Below are 25,183 nucleotides of genomic sequence, written 5' to 3' on the forward strand. Positions count from 1 at the left end.
CATAAATGGCTGAGTGGTGGACAATTATTTTTAGAGCCACAACATTTTTACAACAAAATTTATTTGGCAAGTTGTTACGGGTTGTTATTGGTAGAGTAGAAAAGTAGTTTTAGTGGTAAGTTCAAATTAGAGCTAATAACAACTAACCATCTATAATTTGTTGTAAAAATATTGTGGATGTAACATTTCTCTTATTTTTATATAGATTTATCACTTTTTATTATCCATTCACAATCTGTCTATTTTTAGAATTGTGATGTAAAAGTTGTGTTCTAAACTTTTTCATTTGTAAATACAAATTGTAGTCTTTTAGAGTGTTGTTACAATTTGCTACATGTGTTTTCCCAATAATTTTATAAACTGGAAGATTATTGTCTACTCTTACATATATGAAGATTATTGTTTACTCTTACATATATATGTATTAATGTATATGTAAAATTTGAGTTTCAAACTTAAATAATTCTAGGATGTCGTTATACATATGCCATGTGGACTTTATCAATAGTACAGTGAAATGAGAGCGGATTCTAAGTTAATTAAAATATAATTTAAAGAAATGTTTATTTGTTTTTTCTGATTTTTCCCTCCTTTTCTTTAGGCGCTTACTTTGATAATTGATTCAATTTTGAGTAACATCAATAATGTTAAATTAACTTCCAAAAAGAAAAAGAAAAAGAAAAAGCAATGTGGTTTTAATTTGATGGCGCCACGGGTAGCGACTTCCTTGCTGCGCCCCAGGGGTATTTTGGTCTTTTTAACCTAAACTCGGACATGAGTGATATTGTCCGCACCGAATAATTTCTCCTGGTGTAAGATGGAAGAAATAGTAAAATGAAATGAAAAGCTAAAAAAATGGACGGAACGGAAGTGGCTGAGAATACGATTACGTGGATCCCGAAAAAGTAGTAGGGTTTAAGAGTTAAGACTCACTCACTCTACCATTATTATTATTATAATCAAATCATTCTATTTTCCAAACACTTGACGAAAATCATTTTCAATCCACACAAAGGTAAATCGTCTTATATATATATATTTTGGTTTCAGAAATGAAAATATCTGCTTCCAAAAAACACTTGTTCTGTTCAGAAATGAGATTCTTCACATTTGTTGTTGTTGTTGATGTATTGGATGTGTTTGTTTTGAATCAATCTTTGTTGTAGGGAATTCATGATGTTGCCAAGGTGGAGCCGAGCCATTGCTAATCTTTCGAGAGCTGGCTTGCAAAGCAACTTCAAGTACGGAAATGACTGCTCCAATGTTGTTTTGCACCGAAGCTATGCCAAGGTTGCTGCTGCTGCTGATTCGGTTCTAAAAGGTTTCCCAAATCAGCCTTCGGTATGGTTTAAGAAGAACCTAAACTTTTTTTTTTAAATTTTTTTTTATTTTTAATTTTCCTGTGTTTGAAAGATTAGCTCTTATGATCATGGTTTTGTTGGGAGTGTAGAATGCTATGCTGTGATCATGGTTTTCTGTTTCGGGTTTAAGCTCTATCAATGTGTAGCTCATCTCATTAGACTCATGGACTAGGTTTCTGGCTTGATTCTGCTGTCATCTGTGGCTCTTGTGTGTTTCATTTATGCTGGTGGCTACCATCCCGTATTGTGCTGAACATTCATAATAGCCTCTTTGCATGTGATTAATTTTTGTAGCCACTAGTTTGTTCTTTGACTTCTTTCATGTGGTGCAAAATGTTCTTAAAAACAACCTTGATGCAAATCCAACGTTTTCTTTTTTTTGGATTTGTTCTAGGGCTCTTTGAGATTCAGTGATTAAGTGCACCTTGAGCCTTTCATACCACTAAAACTGCTGTAATCCCAGTGATATATTATATTATTAATTGTTAATCATATGATAGAACAAATATATTCAGTTATTGTTTTTCAGAAAGTTACTGTTGTTTCCTGTTGTTTCCCTCTTTCCTTTTGGATTTATTATCTATGAGAATCTGGAAAATCATAATATCTGATGCGTCTATGCAGACAACTTGAACTTTCTTCCCTAAAAATGTCATTTTATTTCAAATATCATATGCTAACATGTATTGCTACTACGCATATCAATTCACGCTTTTAATGTTATTCTTCTTGCTTAGCTTGTTACTGAAGATTAGAGTAACTATATCCAACAGATTAATTTAAATAAAATGTTTTGGTCTAAGCCCTGTTCATTGGCTTTGGCCTCGGACTCCCCTCTGAGAGTTGACGAACCAAAGTATGAGGGAATTAAGCATACTATCTTCAAGCTGCTGCTGTTTTATAGTAAACAAAGCCAGTCTATTCGAGGGGCAAATGTGGTATACAAGAGAATCATTTCACAAGTTGAGAAACCTCTCATTTATGAAGGTGAATCCTCCCTCATGTTATTGCTTATGATAAGAATATCATTAGATTTTTTTCTTTCACTTTTTATTTTCCCTTTCCTATTCTTCCTCTTTGGTTTTTTTGGTAGCTCCTTGCCCCGTTCAAGGCACTTTGAAGAATGGACTAGTATCTTGTGATTGGCTGCATTTGCCTTATTAAATAAACTCCTTTTGCTAAACAAATCAATGTCATTGGTTTATAAGGAAATGAAAACAAATTATGTTGTTTCACAAAATTGTTTCGTGGTTGAATTTTGTATCTTCTACTGTACATTTTGGGCAAATGGTAGGCAAATCTTGGTTTACCAGACCTGCCAATACTATTCAATGAAAAGGTTCCCTCTGGTCCTGTTGCTAGGGTTCCTGTTCTTGGCCTTGGTACCAGTCTTGTCTCACATGACAGCAAGTAAAATAATTGGCAGTTTCCAAAGTCCTTGATCGATGGTCCCTAGTAGCTATCAAAAAATGGCTTTCTTTGAAAGACTAGGATGGCTCCCTTGATACAATTACCTTAGACAGCTTGCTTTACTCACTTTAGCAGGTGTTAGCCAAATGCATGTGTATATGTTGTGTTTGTAATTTCCCTTGTTCACAGATGTTAGCCTAATGTTCACCAGTATATTGGGCAAATATAGTCTCACTTTACTTTTGTTGCAAATGGTCTCCTTGAAAGAACACATCCATGTATCTTTTTCCCCTCTCTCTATCCTTATTTATTTATTTATTTTTCACTTTGATTGGTATGATTTGAATTTAAGGTCTAGTCTACCCCTACCACCCCTTTTTCTACCCTTGCCAAGGCCCAGTGATATACAATTGTTTTCTTCCTTCCACAGGATCCCATGTTAAATTAAGGTATGGATTTTTACAGTTTAAGTCGTCATAGATTCACAACTCCAGAAAACAGCAATATGTCTGCTTGGCAATGGCCCATTCAATATTTTCAGTCTTTGTTTCTTCTTTTTTCTTTTTGGGGGTTGTCGTCTGCTTATATCACATGCCCATGCCCTGACTCTCAAAAGCACATTTATACATGCATACATACATAGCAAACACACACATACGCCCCTACACACTTGTGAACAGCCAATCTATTTTGTAAACTCGATTTATGGTTGTAGACTTTGTCATTCTGCTGCAAGTAAAAGAGGGATTTAGGAAATTGTATTGCAAGTCACTTTCGCATATAGCCCTGCATAGTAAAGAAAGGGATTAGAACCGTGAAAATAAGATCTTTGCTCATAAAGGACTTGATTCTTCTTAACTATGAATTTGCTATTGTATACTAAAGAGATATTTTGATTTATGCATGCTCTGCTGTGCAAATCTGAATATATATATAACACAATAACAAAGCCTTAGTCCCACATTTTTTTGGGGTTGGCTATGGTGAATTCATTCATAATAGTCTTTACGCTGGCCCTCAACCTACCACAACCTCCGTCCTTTTCTGGGCTTCGGACTGGCTGTGAACAACATAGGCAGAGTTGAAAAAAAAGAACTAGAACAAAAACTCAAAGCCCTTGTTATGCTAAATTTGAATTTGTGGAGAATGTTGTTATCATATTTCATCCATAATCCACATTTAATTCCTGATTACTATGTTACAAATCTGTATTGTCTAATTTAAACTCGTCTCTTTCTCATGCAGTATTTAACTTGGAGAAAACATTCAAAACAACATTCTCTTTGCTTGTACTTCATATGTGGCTTTGCTTACGCCGCTTGAAACAAGAGGGAAAGGAAGGTGTTGAACTTGGGCAGTACTTGTATGAAATTTACAATCACGATGTGGAGATGAGAGTTTCAAAAGCTGGGGTGTGTTATAAAATTTTCATCTTTAATATTCTTTGGAATTTAACATTGTTCGCACTTTATTGCTTTTGTTGATTATATTTTCATTGTAATTGAATTATTCTTCATGTAAAGTAGATCTTTTCAAAATTGAAAATAGAGGCAATGATCAGATTGTCATACTATTCTTCTCAAAAAAAGAAAAAAAGATTGTCATAACTATCCATGTTTAACGTTTGTATGCTTTCAAAAACCATAAGGAGTTCTTTATATTAACTGTATTTTTACTTATCAAAAAAAAAAAAAAAAACCATAAGGAGTTGTTTAGAAAGAATCTCGTTAGCTCTTGGCATCTAATATTTTACAGATGAAAACATGGCATGATATTAACATCTATTTTCCTTTGTGAGAGTGCTGTTGCAGTTCAGTTGTTGGTTTTGGGGCTAATAGTTTTTATGCTTGCATTGGTAGAAAGCTCTGGAGGCAGAATATTTTTGGGGATCATAACTGAGCCTTTTTTTTGTCTTGTACATAACAATATAAATGCACTTAATTGTTGAAAAGGCTTTGCATTTGTGATACGTGCATATTGATATATATATGTTTTAACCTGCAGGTTAACTTACTGTTGCATAGATGGATGAAGGATCTGGAGAAAATATTCTATGGAAACATTGTTGCCTATGATTCTGCAATTCTTCCAGTGGCTAAACAGGATGAGCTATCAAATGTGATATGGAGGTTAGACTCATTAGCACTTGGTTCTGCCATCACTTATTTATCTATTTATTATAACAGTGTTGAATCTGTTGATTGTAATTTTCTGCACTTGTTTAGGAGTTGAAATGACACTGATGTTTTTTTTTTTTGTTTAAATAAAAAAATAGAAAACATTTATGATTTAGTTCTTCAAAACCTTTAAAATCTGTTGCAGCAGTTATACTTTTTCGCTTACAGAGTCCTAACTCAGTTTCAAATAACCCTGCTTTCTTTTCTCCACTGTGTGTGCAATGTTATTGTTGTTATTTAAAAGAGCCCCACTATCTTTCCTCAACTTTGTGCAATGTCACATTTTCTAATATTTTTATGCTCCTGCCCTTAATTAATTCATTATTCTTACAATTCATATTTGCAGCTGTCAAAAAAATGATAAAAAGCTTATATGGCTAAAAATACTAGAAATAGCAAGAATTTTTTTTCCCCCATTAAAATAGTACTGAAAATTGGAATAACGAAAACTTTATTGGTGATATGTTGTAGGGATATTTGATAATAAATTAATACTATTGCTAAACTGTGCAGTAGCTATTGAAAGCCAATGGGCTGCTGAAGAGACACCATTTCTGATGTTAGATGCTAAATTTGCTCTTCTTAACACTTGCCACTTGTGTTGATTGTGTGCAGGAATATCTTTTCTGATGATGGTTCATTGCCACCAAATGATGCTGCATCACAGACAGTCCAGGCATGTTCTCTTTTACTTTTATTACTGTGAATCTGTGATAGTGACCAGGACAATTGGAATACACACACACATATATATTATATTCCTTCCTGGTTGTTGTGTAGGGACTGTCTCCCACATATCTGAAATTAAAATTTGTTTTTTTCTTCTTGAAATGCTACATACATGTATGCAGGCATGTCCCCGGTATATTGCTGTCCTAAACGGACATGGCAAGGAATTTGTCATTTCTATGCTTCTCCACATATGCAAGATGTGAAATCTTGGTTTATTGTATTTATGGAGAGATGCACCAAATGAAATGTGTTATTCTTGAAGTTTAAGATAATAGGAAGTGTCCTTTTTCATTTTTTGGGAACATGAACAGTAACAAAATCAGTATTTCTGTGCCACATTGGAAAACTGTATTGGTCACTGATCACAAAGAAAAAAACATGGAGAGAAGTTGGTAGGCGGAGCTGTTATGCCTTTCATGTTGGATGTGTATTTTGTCTTGCATTGTATACATGTTTCTCAGTGTAAAGAGGTGTTTGAGAAAATATTAATATCCTCCAGCCTTTTTCTCTCCTATATTGATTGCTTAACACCACTAAATATTTTAATGTATCTGCAGGCAATGGCAAGGTATGCTCGCCGGGAAGTTAGCTGCCTGTCCTTAACCGGTAGTGTACCCCCTTTTTAATCTTCTTAATGTGTACCGTTTTAAGCTCTTGGGGATAAATATCTGTTGGTATATCAAATCAAAAGTACAGGAATATAAGCAAATTCTTGAGTTGGCTCAAGTAGTAGATGCATTGCACTCGCAATGCAAACAAGGAAGAATCCCGTTCTTATAAAGGGAAAATAAGAGTAGTTGGGGGACAGTTTGGATATTAGAAGAATACAGCTTGCTGAATTGTTCTCTAGATAGGATGGCTTAACTTGTTGAGCAACCAACTTGACCTGGTACCAGGTTTTAAGAATGTCCTGTTTGGAGCAATTTTGGTGACAAAGCATACACAAGTGCAAGCACTCACTAACACACAGCACAAACACACACAAAATTTGTCATGTCTATGTTAATATATGTAAATCTGTTTCGTATTAGGCACTTGAAATGTTTGATATTTGACTCTATTTGTATTGCACAAACGTGTTGGATGTTTTCACCATGGTACAATTTAGGTATAATACATTAGGTTCTTCACCATTATGCTTCCTAGTATTTCAGCTTTGACAAAGTTGTAGAATTTGGATTTGCAGACAAAGAATCTATGTTTTCCGGCAATTTCATGTTTACCTCGTTAGAGACTGAGAAGAATTCGAAGGGGCGTTAAGTGAGAATGCATTGAATGATTGGATTAAAAAAAGAAATCTACAGAAGATCCTATACATTTATATTAAATGACAGTTGTAAAGCCCTAGCTGAAAGGTATTGTTTTTCTTTATTATTTCATGTAATCTTCTCACCTAGTGATTGAGCATGTAGGGGCCATCGATTCAATTGTTGGTGACTATTTTTTTTTTTTGGATAAACAATTGTTGGTGACTTTTAACTCTGTAATGATGGGTTTATTTACGCTGATGCAGCGTTTCAAAATAATTGTTTAAAGTTCCTGATGAAGACAAATGTCTGCTTCTCTCTCTTTCTCAAAAAAAAGAAAAAGAAAAAAAAAAAGCTTTTTCTTAGTGAGTGACGCCCAACTTCTCGAGGTTTTCCCTCAACAACATTAATCTAACGTCTTTACTTGATAGACTTGTAGAAGAGGAACTAATAAAAGGTTGAAAATTGAAGTCAATTTTCTATCTTTGGCCAATAGTTTATTAGTATTAAATGCGAGGCAGTGGAGAAATTTTGGCCGCCTTTGTTTCAACAGAAAATGTTTTTCCGAATTTTTTTTTTAACGTGTTTGGTTGTGTTCCTAAAAATGTTTTGAAAAATATTTAATTTTGTTGCATTCTTGAAAACATAATTTTTAAGGTAAAATACTATTTTGGTCCCTAAACTTTATTAAAAGTTTGTTTTTTGTTCTTAAACTTTAAAAAGTTATTTTTTCATCCCTAAACTTTGTAAAGAATTTGTTGAACAATATAGAGAAAAAAATAAGGATGAAAAAAGAAAATTTTCAATAATTTAGGGATGAAAAACAAAATTTTAGTAAAGTTTAAGAATATAAATAAAGCATTTTTAATAATTTAGGGATGAAATATGAATTTTCAATAGTTTAGGGATGAAGAATGAACTTCTTAAAATTTAGGGATGAAAAATAAACTTTTGATAAAGTTTAGGGACTAAAATAGTATTTTACCCTATTTTCTATTATTTTCTCATGTTTTTTCATCCCCATAATAAAAAAGTGAAGTTTAGATAATAAAAAAGAAATTATGACAAGCAATGGAAGTAATTAGTGACTCGTAGCACCAACTGAAAATAAGAGACTAGCGACAGCAATAAAGAATTGTGTTTTAGGCTGCTAACAGTTAGGGGTGGTGGGTGGAGTTTGGGATAATGAATTTCGAGTGAGGCGTAAAATGTCATGGTCGCAAATAAAAGTGTAATATATTTTATGCCCAGGGTTCCTCTATTTTAGAGTTAATTGGAAATTGTATATATATAAAAAAAGAGTTAACTGGAAATTATTTTCAAGTTGACTAGCAATTTTAGTCTTTCAAGTTGACCAGCAAATTGAGTCACCCAATCACCTAGAAATGCAAAAAATATTTTTCAATAATTAATTTGTCTAAACAAACGTAATTAATATTAAATGTGAGAGAGAGTAGAGACATTATGATTACAACTCAAGATCACTTGCTCTTTAAGGCCCTAGTGGCACATATGATATTACCCTAGAAATAGATTACTTGCTCTTATTCAACAATAAACTATCACTTATCCTTAAAATTGTTTGGAAATTTTGCATTTTAATTGTTTTACTACTATTCTAACAATATCCTTAGTTTCCAAGAGCCTTGTAGATGTGATTCAATTGTTTGACACCTCTTTGATATTTCCAAATAAGTCATCTAGGACTTTAAATCCCCAACTATTGAATTTATAAAAGTAAAAAACTCTTTTTTTTTTTGAGAATGAAAAAAAAACCCTCATTTGACTAGGATTAGGATCCGATGTAATATCGAGTGCAATTCACCATTTTCTTTCACAATTTTTTTTTTTTTCACTTTTCACCTTTTTAACTTTCACTTTTTACTTTTTAAAAATTTTTCTTAACTTTTTTGAATCAATAGTTGAGATTGAAAGTTACTTTTTGCAATTATCAATCTCAACCATTCAAAGGAATTGCATCAGGTGCATACGTAGATGCAATACCCTAGGTGCAAGTATTACACCTGATCTCAATCCCATTTGACATAACATTCAGACACCTCTTGATATTTCCAAATAAGACATGTCTTGATATTTCCCAAAGACATCTAGGGTTAAATCCCTCAACTATCAAATTTATAAATAAAAAAAAATTCCTTATTTGACATAATATATACCTACTATAGAATTTATGCAATATTCTTGGTATAGTTGACTCATCAGTCATCAGTTTTAGTAGCTTTTATATTTCTAATAACGGGAGAACAAATTCACACATGCCAATAAACATATTCTCTCTAAAAAAGATTATAGATACCAAAAAGGAACAGAAGAATAAGTAGAGGGTTTGCTGAGAAAATGGTGTTCAACAGTGCCATTTTCCACATTAAAGACACCCATGTCATGTCCATGTCCGTATAGAAAGTCATCTGTGAAGTATATGCAGTTGGCTTGGCAGCTTCCCCTACTGTCTGATGCATTTAAAGACACAGATGAAGTACCTACAAACAGTGTCTTGCTGCCCAAGTTGTTCAATTCAATCCAATTGTACTTGTATTCACTTCCCACTTGAGCACATTCTTCCAGCTTAAAAATTTTGAACCTATACGTCCAATAGGGAGGCTCCTCAATTCTAACATCATATTTAGTCCTACGAACACATTTTGTGCGAGCCCTTGAAACAAGCAAAAGATCACCTGAAGATTCAACAAGATACTTTATGAAAGAATCAATCATTCCCTGAGGGCCTGGTGCAATAACAGTACCTCTTGGACTCTGGTCACGAACAAATTCAAAAACAACCAATGCACCTTTGCAATCAACAGCATAAAATCTGTCCTTATAGTATATGGTGTCGAAATAATAATGAGAGGGTACTTGCACTTTGGTCCAAACCCTGTCTCCTGGTCTTGCAATTGCCAATATACAAGCTTCTGAGAAGATTGCCATTATTACAAAGTCACTTACTTCATAGTTGTTGCAAGTTGAGTTCTTCCAGGGATTTGATGATAGAACAGCTTTCCGTATGAAGGTGTCACTGAAATCTTCAGGCTTGTGAGTCATGTTAGGATCAAAGAGCTCACTAAATGCAGGGTGATGAGGATCAACCAGATCATCAAAGTTAGGATTAGGAGGAAGCTGAAGTTGATGTCTTGAGAAGGGATGCAAGAGGCTAATTTGTGAATCCACACTTAAAGTTAGTAACCATCCAAATTTTGATCCTAAGCATCTTTTGTAAGCAGATTTTATGAAATTAAGCCTGCAAACATGGGACTCAAAACGCAGTGTGCAACTCTCACTTGTGCTTGTTCTCTTTTCCTTCTCTAGTGAAACAAAAAGTCCTCGTGAAATAAGTGTGAAGGATTTCTGGATTTGCATATTCTTCTTGTCTTCATTGCCTCCTCCTTGTTTATCTTTTATTTGTATAAGCATCAGTACTGGAAACTTGGGAGGCAAAGAGGGCTTCTCTAAAGCAACAGCCAATTGCCATGACTTACAGACAACGCTAAAGCTAATGACATCTTCCAAGAAAGTCAAATGTTTAGCTATGGTGGTCAAAAGTTCCTTTGGAAGATTAGCCCAATCAACCTTGCCAACTGTGTACTTAAATCGCATGCTGAAATAAAAAAGGCAAGAAGAGAGGAAAACTATTTTAAAAAAAAAAAAGTGCAAGAACAAGAATGAGGATTAGCTTTCAACAACATATTATGGATTACCTTGCCACTAACTCAAAAGTCCCAACTGTTTTTAAGAACAATTTTCTGCCGTACCAATACTTTCTTTAGTTTTCTTGAAAAGCTAGATTACTTCTTCAATCATGTTAGAATTATACCTGTTGGATCAGAAATAATTTCATCATATCTTTTATCATATGCATAATTTCATTCTAAACACTGCTACAAATAATTCATCTAACATTGAGCTTAACACAATCTTATGATGAAGGTTGCTATGTGGTTACAGCTAGAATGATCTTTTTCTTTCAAACTTAGGAATGCAATTACATAACCTCTTTTATGAGTACAAAAAAACATAGTAATTCTAAAGTTAGCACAGACTAGTGAAAGAAGTTTTGCACTCAAGATCCTATTAACCAAAACCTAAATGAAGGATCAGTTATAATCTCATTCAAAATTTATAGAAATGCATCTAAAAATCATCTCAGCCTGAGCAAATTCAGGTACCTTAAACTGAACTTGAAATGCAGGAGAATAAAATATCACTGACAATTCATATGCCTTAGCCAAAAAAGAAAAAAGAAAAAAAAAACAAAGGACAAATGCGAAACTATTTTACAACAGTTTTACAAACGGTTGCTGTGGCCAATTATTCAGGTTTTCATTTGGGCCGACCACTAGGATCACTTTTTCACGTACTAATAATCACTCACCATATTAACAGTAAAAATTTTGTAGCTCTAGCATTTTCCTCTATATAATCATCAGTTGATACAAGGTTTCAGTCAAACAATACAAAAAGCTCAGGAAATTTCAATGTAATAAAGACCATTTCAGCATATCTGCGGAGAAATCGAACTTAAAATCATGAGAAATATTGTCAAAATTTTGAATTAAATCAATTTCTGGCGTTTATGAATTTGAACAAAGACACAGATACCCAGTTCAGGAATTTCGTGGTAACTTTTGTTAATGAAGATAATAATTCAAAAGAACGAAAGAAAAAAAAGGAAAACCACTACGAATTTCATATATCATCGATGAGAAAAACCATCTATCTAAAACCCATAAATAGACAACCCCAGAAAATCAAATTCAATCAAGAATCTAAACCACACACAGAATATCAGATTGAACCCCAAAAGCTTCAGCTCATTTCTTGAAAAAAAAAAAAAAGGAAAAGGGATAGCTCCAATTTTAAGCAGTTTGATGAACCAAACAAGGACAAAATAAATCCCTGGAATTCATTTTCAAAAAAGAAAAGAAGAGAAAGAATTAAAAGGCAATTAATGAAGAAAAGCATATGAAATTTAACATAAGAGAGAATCATGAAGTTGTGCATAAACAGATAGCAAGATATTTAGAGCTGAAAAAGTACCTGGTGACTGACTGACTGACTGACTGACTGACTGAGAGAACAACCAACCGACCGACTATGTTGCGTTTGTGAAGAAAAAGGGTGGTAGAGACAAGAAATTATACAGTACTAGACTGGCCTTCAGTGACTTCAAAAGACAACCAACTACTCGTTGCTTTTATATGTATAGATATTTATTACTCATTCTGCTTTTTCTTAATACTGGCGGTGGAGAAAATGGGTTTTTGACTTAATTTTTTTTAAATATCTAGCACAATCTGGCTTATTTTTTAAAATAATTAGCACAATGCCCTTATTTTAAAACTATATGTTGATATTTCTCTGTTTTGAAATTTAATTTTCTTAAAATTGAGTTTTAACATAGAATTCGAGTTTGTGGAACTCGAGTTCCTTGAAAATTTATATTGAAACATTTCCTTGCATAGTTTCAAAACAAGGACATTGTGCTAAATATTTTAAAAAATAAAGGCTAAAACCCATTTTCTCCCACTGATGGTGGTCCAACTTCCAAACTTAGTTAGGAATAATTTGTTCCCTCTTTTATCAAATAAAGAAAAAAAAAAAAAACAGTGGTGAGTTCCAGTTAATTCAACTAGTAAAGTCTCTGATGGTTGTATGAGAGATCTGGGGTTCAATCCCTGCCTACACCAAAAACTGATTGGTGTCTTGGTCTGATGGTAAAGAGCTATCATCAGGAGCAGATGCTATAGGTTGAAACTCTCTAAAAAAAAAAAAAACCAAAAAAGTATGTTATATTATATCATTGCCCAGTATCGGTGGGTTTGGTTTTTTTTTTTTTTCCTTATTAATTTTATTTTAAATTAGAATTATTTTAAAACTTCATCTGGGAAGAAGAAATGAAATTAAGGCTGCGTTTGGTTGGGTGTAAAATATTTTCCGAGTGTAAAATAATTTCAGGTGAAAATATTTTCGGGAAAGGAAAATATTTTTAGGTGTTTGGTGGCATTTTAAAAAATATTTTAGAAAATATTTTCAAGTGTTTGGTAACATTCTGAAAATGCAAATTTTTTTACTGATTTCTCACATTTTCTCAACCATTTTCTTACATTCCAAACAAATTTTATAATAGAAAATTACAATCCATCAACTTCTAAACAAACAAAAATCAAAACAACACCATGGCCAAATCATTCGGTCAAATTGAGAAAGGGAGGTGAGACAGGGAGGAGGAAGAGAGAGATCGGTGGATCATCGATCTCGCCGGCACGATCATGTGCGTCGATCTCGCCCAGCACGAGCTCGACGGCGCGAGATCGCGCCGAGATCTCACCCTGTGCGAGCTTGACGACGGGGCTTTGGGTTGAGGACGACGATCTTGGCTTCACCGGCGTGATCTGACCGATTCAACGATCTCCCTCTAGCTCTCTCCCTCTCTCTCTCTTTTCTGGTGTGGGTCATTGCTCTCTCCCTCTCCTTCTCTGTTTTCTAACGGAAAACTCTATTTGAAGGTAAAATAGAAACGGAAGTGATTTTTAGTCTGGAAAGGGGTATTTTACGGTCAATGGGAAGTGATTTTCAGTTTGACCAAATTTTCAGTTGTTGCCAAACACCCACAAATGCGTAAAATATTTTCTGGAACTCATTTATTGTCCAACCAAACGCAGCCTAAATGAAAAGAATAATTTTAGAATAGTATTCAATTTCCTTGTTTAAGAGTTTTAATGGAGGGAATGAAATGGATAGAAAGGAATTCTCATTTTTCTCTATTCCTTTAAAAACTCAAAATTTTCATTTCCCCTGAAAATGGGAGGAATTTGAGGGAATATAATTAGATTTAATGATTTGTTTACTAAAACTCTCAAAATACCCTTATATATTCAATTCTTTATTTTAAAATAGGGGTCTAATAATAATATCGTCACAAAATAATTTCATTCTATTTCCTTTATGTTATTTCCAAACAAAACTACTAACATTCCATTTATTTTCATTCCCTTCTATTCTTTTTTTTTTAAAACATCCAAATAAGGTTACTTAATTTCATTCCATTTTATTCCTTTATGAGCTTCCAAACAATCATTCCATTTCATTCACTTATGAATTCTCAGATGAAGCCTGATAATTGGGGAGATGATTTGAGCATGGATTGTCTTGGTTGGAAACAAGAATGCGATATGTTGAATTACAAAACTTTTTGGATGCTAGTTTCACAATATTATATCATTGTCTCCAAAAAAGTATGCAGTAGTTATGGGTAATTTTTTTTAAAATAATATATAACTTTCGACTTTATTGGAAATACCTTAAGGTGGAATGTAATAGTTGAACTATAAGACTTTTGACTATTAGTTTTAGTATAAAATAGCTATATATATATATATATATAAAGTTTGACTACAAACTTGGTTATAGTGAATGACTATGTCTCCACTTAATATCTTTTTTATTTTAATTTTTTTATACGTGAATTTTGATAATTCTATTATTGGATTACATTTTGTTTTTCTTCTATTCTTCATGCAAAATTTCCAAAAGATCTAAGATCAATAACTATGTCATTAATCAAATATTTAAATTTCAAATTATTGTAATTTAAAATTTTGTATAAAAATAAGTTTATAGATCGATTGTCATGAAATTTGACATGTGTGTTAAAAACACAAAGAACATACAACTTAATGGTTAGAATTTCAAAACATATAGTTATATTAGTTTCTCTATTGGGAGTAATAGTTTTAAACTTAACTAAATGTGTATCTAAATTTTGTCTTATATATTATAAATAGATAACGAAGGAGGGAAACAACAGCTTTATAAATCATACTATATAATATAGCCACAATGTTATACCATAAAAAAATTATACGTAACCAAAGACTAGTCAAGTCTGTGGGTTCCTGTTAGCTTAATTGGTAAAGTCTCTGATGGTTGTATAAGAGATCTGAGATTCAATCCCCACTTACACCAAAAACTGATTGGTGTCTTGATCTGATGATAAAGAGCTATCATCAGGAGCAAACGGCATAGGTTTGAAACTATCTCTAAAAAAAGAAAAAAAGAAAAAAACTAGTCAAGTCTTCTCAAAAAAAAGAAAAAAAGAAAAAAAAGACTAGTCAGTTTTTGGAAGACCGCTAAAAGCGATAATGACAGAAATATTAAATAAATAAAAGAAACAAATACAGAATTTTTTTTATTTTTTTATTTTTTTATATTATAAGATCAAGCTTACTTAGAGAACTCACACCTTTGGAGTTGGAGATAACATAAAATAAAATAAAATAAAAGAAGAAATACAGAAGTATTAAATAAGAAATGCAAAGTTGGTGAGTTTCTTAAAAGATTTGGGCTGGTAGTACACGGTCCTTGGTGGATTGGTGGTGTTGGGTTTTTAAATTTCCATAAAAATTCACAATGAAAAAAAAAAAAAAAAACTGATATCATAGGACCACTTTATACTTTATTGTGACCCTCATTCAGAAAATAATCACTATTACCTATGAAACAGGTCATGTTTTTTCCGCCCTAATCCCTGTCTATACTAGTAGTATTTTCGTGCAAGATTATATAATTCAACTTTTTATGTAAAAGAAAGAAAATAATTTACTAATTTTAACAAAATTATCTTAATAATTAGTAAATCACATGAATTTTAAGAAGAGTTTTACCTATAATCAATTAACTACCTTAATAATTAATAAGTTACATGACAAAAACAAATTAATTTTACAATGTGTGTAAGTTTATTGTATTAAAAATAGGAAATTATGATAAATGATTAAAATAAATAATTTTATTTTGTGGTAATATATTTTTAGTTGAAATAGAATTTTGAAATTTCTTTAAATTAGTTAATAGATTTTTATCTAAAATGAATTTCGTAATAATTAATAAGTCACTTGATAATTTGATAATAGAGTTTCATTTGAAGTAAACTTTATAATAACTAGCTTGTAATCCCATGCATATGCATAGATATGCTTAAAAGATACACATTAAGAAGCATAGTATAATAATCTTACATATATAATTTAAATATTATTGATAGTAATTCTTATATTTTTTTTAACTCTTTAAAATGTCTTGTAAGAATGTTATTAGGTAGAAAACATAAATTGTTCATTTTTTAAATATTTTTATGTTCATTAATTCTAGGTTCTTTGGTTTTTGTACACAATAACTCACTTGAATGGATATTTATGATATGGTTCCACATTTGATTCCAAAATTAATAAATAAAACTCTCTAAAAATAAATAATTTAGGACACATGGCGCAAAATTAGACTTCAATTATAAAATTTAATTGGATTTTCTCTAAGTTTTATCTATTAATATATATATATATATATATATATATATATAATTTTTGTGCCAAATGAATTGTTTTTAGTTATAAAAAAAATTGATATATATAAAATCATTCAAACTCTCTCTTCCTCCTCTCTAAAAAAAAAACTATCTCTTCATCTAATTTTATATATAGTGTTAGATATATAATTATATTTTTTTATGATTTATTTATATTTGACTCCTCGTTTTCTACTCTAAATGAACTCATTTGGCACTGAAATTTAAAAAATTTCAATTAAATGGAACATGTGACGTAAAATTAAACTTTAATTGAAATCCAATTTTTACACTAAACTAACTAACTTTGTTCAAAAATTTAAAAATTTAGATTAGATGAGACACGTGGCGTAAAATTAGACTCTAATTGAATTCCAATTTAAAATGTAATTGAATTTTCTCTCAGCTTTTATATATATATATATATATATATATATATATATATATATATATATATATATATATATATATATATATATAGATGACTTATAAATTTGAATTGTTTTTAGTTCTACAAAAAAAAGGCTCATAAATATAAAATCATTCAAAAATTATGTTTTTATTTATTTATGGTTTACTTATATTGAACTCCTCGTTTTTACACTAAATTAACTCATTTGGTACAAAAATTAAAAAAACTTAGATTAAATAGGACATATATCACAAAATTAAACTATAATTAAAATCCAATTTTTACATTGAATTAACTCACTTGGCACAAAAATTTTAAAACTTAAATTAGATGAGACACGTGACTTAAAATTAGACTCTAACTGAATTCCAATTTGAAATCTAATTAGATTTTCTCTCAGCTTTACTTATTATTATATATATAGATTAATGATAACGTAGCCACTTGTCATAAAGAGAAAATAATCACTTGATATAGTTACGACTTCTGGGACCTAACTTCTATATAACTTCTATTATATAGTATTATTATTATTTTTTTATTATATAGTTTATGACATGACTAAGATTTTATAGGAAAAAAAATACAATTGAAGAAGAAAATATAATAAAATGAGAAAGTTATACCTCTTTTACATGGGTACGGGGATTTCAGGATACACACACACACACACATATATATATATATATATATATATATATATATATATATATATATATATATTTTTTTTTTTTATTAAAGTGTATTATACGCTAAAGAATAAAGATTACACTGCTATAAAATAAAAGTACAAACAAAAAACAAAATAGTTATTCCTTAGGAATTACTATTACTATTACTAGTTGCAGACCCACAATGCATGGGAATAAATAATTACTTTGTAATTTTGATATAAATATAATTTCTTCTCTTAAATTTGTTGAAAATAATTTTCTCTACCAAAAAATTAAGAGAAATTTTATGTCGACAATAATTTCATAACACTTTCACAATAAATCATACGTAGTAGGTTGTTATTGATTGTTATTGATTAGTAAAAAAGTAATTTTAGTAATAGGTTTAAATTAGAACCGATAACAACTTACCAACTATGACTTGTTGTGAAAACGCTGTAGATGTAGCATTTTACAAAAATTAAATAATTTCTAAAATTATTTTTCATCTCAACATCTCTACAAATAAAAATATATCATTCTATTATTTTTGGGTGTACTTGATTGATATGTATCCATTTTTTAGGTGGTTCATATCCCTTTAAATTATGTTATAGTGCGTTATGTTTTCCTAATTTGGGTTTTTAGTTTTAAATTTTGGATTATGCTATTTTCTTCAACAACATGATTTTCTTTTTTGAATTTTCTCCTCTTAAATATCTAGAATACAACTAAACTTTTTAACTAAGTATTAGCTCAAACAAAAATTAAATAAAAAAAATAAGAAGGAGAGAGAGGACTTATGATAGAAAACTCAATTCAATTCAATTGGTCTTCTTCATATTTTATCCAAATTCAATTTCTTCATATAGCCAAGCATACATCTTTTTGGAATTTCTCACATCCAATTGGTCTTTGTGGATTTTGAAACTTTGTCCAAACTTGGATAATCTTTCACCCTAGTCTTTTTTTGGTTGCCTATTGCTACCTTATATAGTTTTATACATGTCCCTTGATTTCATTTTCTTTCCATTGACATCAAATTCTACAATTTTGGCAAAAAATCTTACAACAAAGGCATCCCATAATAATATCTAAATTTGTTACAATAAAAAAAAAGTAACATATCTTGTACTATGTTATTCATCTACATTCATGTCACAACTAAAATGTATGTACAATAGAACTGATTTATGCTACGCATATACAAAGAGAATCATTTATCCATAATGGAGAATGCATCACACATTCACATAAGAGGTATAACATCAATGGAAAAAAAATCATTAATGATTAACAACCACATAAACTATAGTATTAAGACCCCATTGCGATTCTTGTAATGTATTCTTCACCATGGCTTTGAGATTTTTTTGGTTGGTTTTATGGGAACCAATATTGTTGACACCTGAGATCTCCGATGGCACATCGAGCACTAGCAAAATTAATTCAGAAAACCTGAAGGATATGGGGGAGAACGAAAAGAAAAAAAAAAAAAAACTTCACTTAAGAGGGACTTTCCAAATTTGCAGGCGTGAGGTAGAGCAATTGCAAATATATGTAGACAAAAAATCAGTAGGGTTTTTTTTTTTGTGGAATTCTAATAGTGGCAATTGAACAGTTTTCATAACTACTTGGTTGGGGAGAGGGAGAGTCATAAAGTTGAAGGAAGTTTGAATTATTATCAAATTGGGTTTGATGGAATAATAAATGGAAAGTTGAAAAGTTAGGAAACGTTAATTAAGAGATGAATATTTTTATTTGTTTTTTGTTTATTGATGTGATTGAGAAAATGTTAATTTGCAAAAAGAAGGAAAAGAAAAAGAAAACGAGAAATTGCACTTTACCCACCTGTGGTTTGGCTCGTTTTAAAAGTGCCCACCCATGGTTTAAAAGTTATCGCTTACCCTACTTGAGGTGACATTTGTTAGACACCCGTTACCCACCTCTGCCATTTCCGTTAAAAAATCTCATTTATTATATAAGCCACAATAGAAACATAATTATAAGCAACATATTGAAGAACAACTTCTCTCTTACCATCTTATAAATCAAATCTTCGAACCCAAATCCCATATCGTGACTTGAATCTTGTTCAATCAACACAATATTTGGTTCCCTCTTGATGTATATACTACCAACAAAAAGGAACCCAGACAACAAAAGAAAACAAAAAGGAACCCATTTTTTTATATTATTTATTGAAAGGAACCTAGAAGATTTTCCATTTTCTTTTGAAGCCATAGATAGAACAAATATGCCAAATCCTAACAACTCACAATAGGAAAAACCATTACACTCACAAATCCATTAACCCACAAATCCATTAAACCCAAAAAATTTGAACCCACCAACCATAAGGAAATTTAAACCAACCCAAAAAATTCGAACCCACAAATCCATTAACCCCAGAAAATTTGAATCTACTACTCTCCGCTGCTTCGATCTCAGCCGATCTAGACAATCGGGTTGTTCTGCTGCTCAGCCGATCTCACGATTTCGTTTTTCTTGTTTCTTTGTTTTTGTTCCCGGTATGGGGTTTTGGGCGGTGGCTAACAACGTTGGTGGTGTTGGAGGTGGTAGGTTGGTGAGGTTATGATTTGATGGTTCAGTGAGTTGGCTATGGTGTTGGATTTGTTAGATTGTTGGGTTTTTTTTTTTTTTTTTTTTTGCAGTTTTTTTTTGCAAGGTTTTTCTTGTTTCTTTGTTTTTGCATCCCGGTTTGGGGTCTTGGGCAGTGGCTAACAGCGGTGGTGGTGTTGGAGGTGGTAGTTTGGTGAGGCTATGATTTGATGGTTCAGTGAATTGGTTGTGGTGCTGGATTTGCTAGATTGCTGGGTTTTTTTTTTTTTTTTTTTTTTGTAGATTTTTATTTTACTTGCAAATCTGGGTTTTTTTAGAGAACCTAGCAAAAGTGAGAGGATTAGAGTTTTAGAGAGGGTTTTTTTGCTTTGTCTACCCTCTTTTGTAAAACTTTGTGCTAATTATGTATGTGGAAAATGATGAAACAAATTTTATCTTGACTTGTTTTTTGATATTTTTCTTTTATGTATTATGTGAAGAAGAAGAAGAAGAAGGAGAGAAAAGAGGAGAGAGACATAAAATATAATGAAAAATACACATTTACCCTTATTTTTAACGGTGAAATGGAAGAGGTGAGTTCTGTATGTCTAACGGAGGGCACCTCAAGTGGGTTAAGTGACACTTTTTAAAACACATGTGTCTTAGTTAAAACTGGCCAAACCACAGGTGAATTAACTGTAATTACCCCTAAAGAAAAAAAAAGAAAGTTAGTGGGACTGATGATGTGACCCAACAGGAGCGTAGTAATAATAAATGCTACGCTTTAACTTTTAGATAAATATAGATGTAATCGTGTTTATTACAATCTATCAAATATGTCCAAAGTCCAAAGTGTTTGTAATAATTGTTTGTTTTTTTTTTTGTTAATACACTCTTTATAACTAATTCTAACCTACCATAAATGTTTTAGAGTTGCTAACATTTTATCTAGGGTTGTCCAAGCAACTCAGAGACCTAGTCCAATTGACCAAACCGACCAGAACTGACCCATCACAGCCAAATCCGCCACCTCCGGTAGTCGGTGACGGGTCTTAACCTCTAAAACCCAACTCCGGTGGGGCGAGTGGCGGGTTTCAGTCTCTAAAATCCAAGCCACCCGATCCGACCGAAAAATGCTAAAAAAAGAGACCAAAATTACCTAGATTCGGCAACGTTCTGGTGTTCCTTAGCTCTGGTATGGCCACCCTTGGTCTTCCTTCGCTCAGATCCAGTGGTATTTACTCTGATTCACTCAAATTTAGCCAAGATCTACTCTCCTCCTTCGTCAGATTTGCTTAAATCCAGTGATATTTGGTTAGATTTGACTCAAATCTACTCAAATCTGGCTATTCTTGTTTAGATTGGGCTTCGATCTACTCAAATCTGGCGATATTTTGATAGATTCGGTCGGCCTTCAACTCAAATCAACGAAGATATATCTTCTCCTCCGCCCGCTGTTGCTCATCATCGGACTCGATCGAACTAACTGTTCGCTCCCTTGAGCCCGACCGACTCTACCTGTGGTGGTCGACGGTCGGTTGCAGGTCTGTTCTTGTTCCACCTGACCTGATCGGGTTGAGTTTGGGTTGAGGCCAAAACTGACCCGGACTGATCCATGGACAGTCCTAATTTTATCAATTCGGTATGTTACTAAGGCTCCGTTTAGAAGTTTATAAGGGAATGGAATGAAATAGAATGATCATTAAATGAATGAAATGGCTTTAGTAGGGAAATGAATGGAATTTAAAAATCTTGTTTGGATGTTATAAAATAAAGGAATGGAAAAGAATGAAATATAAGTAACATTGTTTGGAAGTGACATTGGAAGGAATGCAATGAAATTATTTTATAATTACATTACTATTATATCCCTCATTTTAAAGAACATAAAAAATGATTCTAGTTTATGGAAAAAAAGATTTTATTGTAGCTAAAAATCAAGTTATATATATTTTTATGTTGTAAAGCAATTCACACAACACATATTTATTTTTAACAAAATAAATATTGTCTAAAAATGGAAACAAATATCTTTAAAAAAAAACTCCTGTAATGAGTCTTGCCAAAACAAAACAAAATAACAAAATAAAGCAAATCTAAAGTTGGCCAAGAAATCCCACACTTTTTAATTTTTAGGCCTAGACATCAGTGTCAATAGGACACATTTGCGCTCATAATCTAGGCAACCAAAGAACATCTCCTTATATGTTAAATTTTCCATCTAAAATCTGTAGGCCTCATATTGGATCCAAGTCCAATACGCCCAAAGCTGCGTGAACTTTTGCTCCATATGACTTTGAAAAGTACTTTGTCATAATCCCAGTCGCCCTATTAATTGCCATTGATACATTATCGAATGACTAGGAAATTACATTCCCAAGTTTATCATCTTCTGCTAGTCTTCTTTTCTTGCTTTTAGAAGACCTTGCATCTTGTGATGTCACTCGAGAACGTACAACATTAATTTCTGGTGACCTCTGATCATTTTTGACTTCAAAGTTCTCCAAAGAAACTTTATTTTGAGATATCAAATTATCTATCTCATCAATAGTGGTCGATGCAGCATATCTAGCATGTTTCTCCTTTGCAGTTTCAACATGATCACATTTTGCTCTATCTTTAGCCCAAAGTTATACCGTCTTAGAGTAATTGGACATAGGTGTTATCATTTACTTCTTAACCGCAGGTTTAGACTGTTAAAGCTCTATGATTCATTTACAAATGATTTTGATATAATTTATTTTTGTTACTAAAGCTCTGTGATTCATTTATAAATGATTTTGATATAATTTTTTTGGGTTATTTTGTTGAGAGATTGTATTAAAGATTACACTGTAAATGAAAACTTTGATTTGATGTTAAATTATTATTTTTAGAGTTAAATGAAATTGATCAATATCCATTCATGAAATCCATATTTTGATCATATCTCGGCCATAGACTCTACCATATTTGGTAGAGATATTGAGATCTTTGCTATGACATGCTGGCACCACCAAATCTAAAGCAATTTTGATTTCGATTGACGACCATTGTAACTCCCAGTCATGGTATTGGTGGTTGACCCATATTCCCGTAGTTGGCAGTAGGTTGGATGTTTTAAGACTTGTTATGATCGGTCGGTTGCCAGGTTGAACCCAAAAGCAACTCTAATTGACCCATGGACACCCCCTAGTGCTACATTGGATTTATTTTTTTACTTCTCTTTCTTCTATATAAGAATTAATTTGAAGAGTAATGCTAAGAATTTTTTTTTTTTACAACTTGCTAAGATGATAAATTGTGTTCTTGTGATATAACTTTTATACGGATCCATTATTGATTAAACTTTTTATTATGTACCAACACAAACACACAACATATCATATTAATAATTATGAAAAATGTTGTAAGAAGTTGTATTAATAGACTTATTATTATTATTATTTTCCTGTTGACAATTCTTTTATGATTCCCATTGATGCCTTAAGTTGATTTTTCATGAGTTGATGGGTTGGAATTTTATTTTGAGTCTCATGTTGGGTTGGGCTCGGGGAGCTATTTTTTTTTAGTTGCCTTTTTAAACCAATCCCAACCACTATATACGTAAAATTTATTTGATTACTTTATTTTAACTATTTAGTTTGATATTTTAGAACTAGTTTAGATAAATTTGAATTTTTGCAATCTAATTTAGGTATATTATGTCAATTATAAAAATTTGTTATAAAAAGTAATTAAATAAATGATGAAAAATCCCAATTTTTAATTAGGTATGAAACATGAAAGTACAATGGTACAACCTACCAACTCAACTCTACTCACTCACATGCATGTTGGAGTTGATTTCTATACATGTGATGAGTTGGGTTCAGTACAAAATTTCTCAAACCTTAATAAGTTCAATTGAGTTAGATTAACCCTTTCACCCCAAACCATGCAGCCCACAACCCCCACCCATATTGTTTTTTTTTTTTTTCGAAGTGGTGGGTTGCGAATCAATTTTAATATTCCCAATAATTCTTAACTTTCCCACCCAATGTCACACTTTTGTTTACGTTGCTAAGAACCAAATGAGCACACTCACTGAGACTCACTGCTACATTCTTCTGCCTAAGATTACATAAATCACTTTCAAAACCTTCAGAATTCCCAGCCCCAATAATGCTATGATTGGTTCCCATAATTTGATTTGATTCTTGATCTAGGGTTGAGCTATATGTAAGTGATGAATTGCAAGTCTTGCATCCGAATTTGCTACTATTGCTCATAAGTTGTTTGATAGGATTCCTAAATTTATTTTCTTTTGGTATGCGAATTTTATTTGCTCTTTCTAAAAGAAAACAACTATTCTTTTAGTTTGTGATTTTCTTTATAGATATAAGTTCTCCAATCAATGGACTGCCATATTTTTTATGCTGAATATATATAAACTGATCAAAATATTGGAAAAATAAAAAAGAAGGAAGTGATTGAGTTGAATTTGGCACACTGATTTTATCATTTACTTGAGTGTTGGGTATTTGAAGTGGCTCATAAGATTGAGGATTTCAAGTTTCTCTTGGGAGAAAGTTACCATAGACATTGAACGGATTTGATTATATATACAACAACGATAACAGCAACAAACCTTAGTTTCATAAGTTTGGGGTCAGTTATGGATTTGACTAAATATGAAAGGTATGAAATATACACTGAACGGATTGGACTGAAAGTGAATTGAGAATTTTTTAGGGCCAATATTAGATTTAGAATTGAATTGCATGCTAATATTTGATATGCTATGACTGATGATTTTGTTTGGTACAAGTTATGTTTGAGATGTATTCAAAAAATTGTTTTAGCTTAGAAGAGTTGGTTGAGCGGTATAAAATCAGTTTAGTGATATTTTTCTTAAAGCCTTTCAATGACTTATCAATAGATAGCAATATGTACTTAGAGAACCTAATTTATATTTTGTCACATGCACTATTTGACATATTCTGTGCATGCATCATGTGTTATTGGCAAAACAATATTTCTATAAATTTATTAAAACATGATAAATATATTGAAGTGAAATACAATAACAATGTCACTGAAAATATAGCATAATGAGTGCCTCATGTAGAATCATAGCAATTGAATGTCTTGTTATAGGATATCCCACACATAGCGGTGGTTAACACTAGTAGCATAATTGTAAGGGAAGGAAGCATTATTATAACAATATCATTGGTTTTGCCAGAGGTACTACACTACATTCATGGCACCAATTCCACATCTAGGCAATATAGCCTCAATCTCCCC

The 25,183-nt window shown here is 31.8% G+C and overlaps 2 protein-coding genes across 5 annotated transcripts; one reads left to right on the plus strand and one right to left on the minus strand.

Moving 5' to 3' along the window:
* Positions 1 to 800: 800 nt before the first annotated feature.
* Positions 801 to 7,227, plus strand: LOC142621004 (uncharacterized). Of its 4 annotated transcripts, none has more exons than XM_075794324.1 (8): positions 801 to 921; positions 1,167 to 1,341; positions 2,135 to 2,348; positions 4,017 to 4,183; positions 4,776 to 4,900; positions 5,564 to 5,624; positions 6,238 to 6,286; positions 6,867 to 7,227. In XM_075794324.1, the coding sequence occupies exons 2-8, from the start codon at positions 1,174 to 1,176 to the stop codon at positions 6,938 to 6,940; spliced, it is 858 nt and encodes a 285-aa protein (XP_075650439.1). In that variant the 5' UTR covers positions 801 to 921; positions 1,167 to 1,173; the 3' UTR covers positions 6,941 to 7,227. The 4 variants fall into 4 exon arrangements, with proteins under 4 accessions (XP_075650439.1, XP_075650441.1, XP_075650440.1 ...); XM_075794326.1 differs by having other exon boundaries at positions 2,165 to 2,348; XM_075794325.1 differs by having other exon boundaries at positions 844 to 1,015; positions 2,165 to 2,348.
* A 1,811-nt stretch (positions 7,228 to 9,038) lies between these two features.
* Positions 9,039 to 12,117, minus strand: LOC142618628 (F-box protein SKIP23-like). Its single transcript, XM_075791575.1, has 3 exons — positions 11,983 to 12,117; positions 10,644 to 10,759; positions 9,039 to 10,543 (listed from the first exon to the last, which is right to left on the minus strand). Exon 3 carries the CDS (start codon positions 10,540 to 10,542, stop codon positions 9,235 to 9,237), a length of 1,308 nt encoding a protein of 435 aa, XP_075647690.1. The 5' UTR covers position 10,543; positions 10,644 to 10,759; positions 11,983 to 12,117; the 3' UTR covers positions 9,039 to 9,234.
* Between the last annotated feature and the right edge of the window lie 13,066 nt (positions 12,118 to 25,183).

Source organism: Castanea sativa, chromosome 12 (assembly GCF_040712315.1).
Source record: "Castanea sativa cultivar Marrone di Chiusa Pesio chromosome 12, ASM4071231v1".
Taxonomy (NCBI): Eukaryota; Viridiplantae; Streptophyta; class Magnoliopsida; order Fagales; family Fagaceae; genus Castanea; species Castanea sativa.

Excerpts from the sequence above, each read along its gene's own strand:
- LOC142621004 (XM_075794324.1), top strand. The coding sequence starts at position 1,174 with ATGATGTTGCCAAGGTGGAGCCGAGCCATTGCTAATCTTTCGAGAGCT. Across the intron at positions 1,342-2,134 it reads GTTTCCCAAATCAGCCTTCG|ATTAATTTAAATAAAATGTT; the intron begins GTATGGTTTAAG and ends TATATCCAACAG. Across the intron at positions 6,287-6,866 it reads TAGCTGCCTGTCCTTAACCG|ACAAAGAATCTATGTTTTCC; the intron begins GTAGTGTACCCC and ends TTGGATTTGCAG.
- LOC142618628 (XM_075791575.1), bottom strand. The coding sequence starts at position 10,542 with ATGCGATTTAAGTACACAGTTGGCAAGGTTGATTGGGCTAATCTTCCA.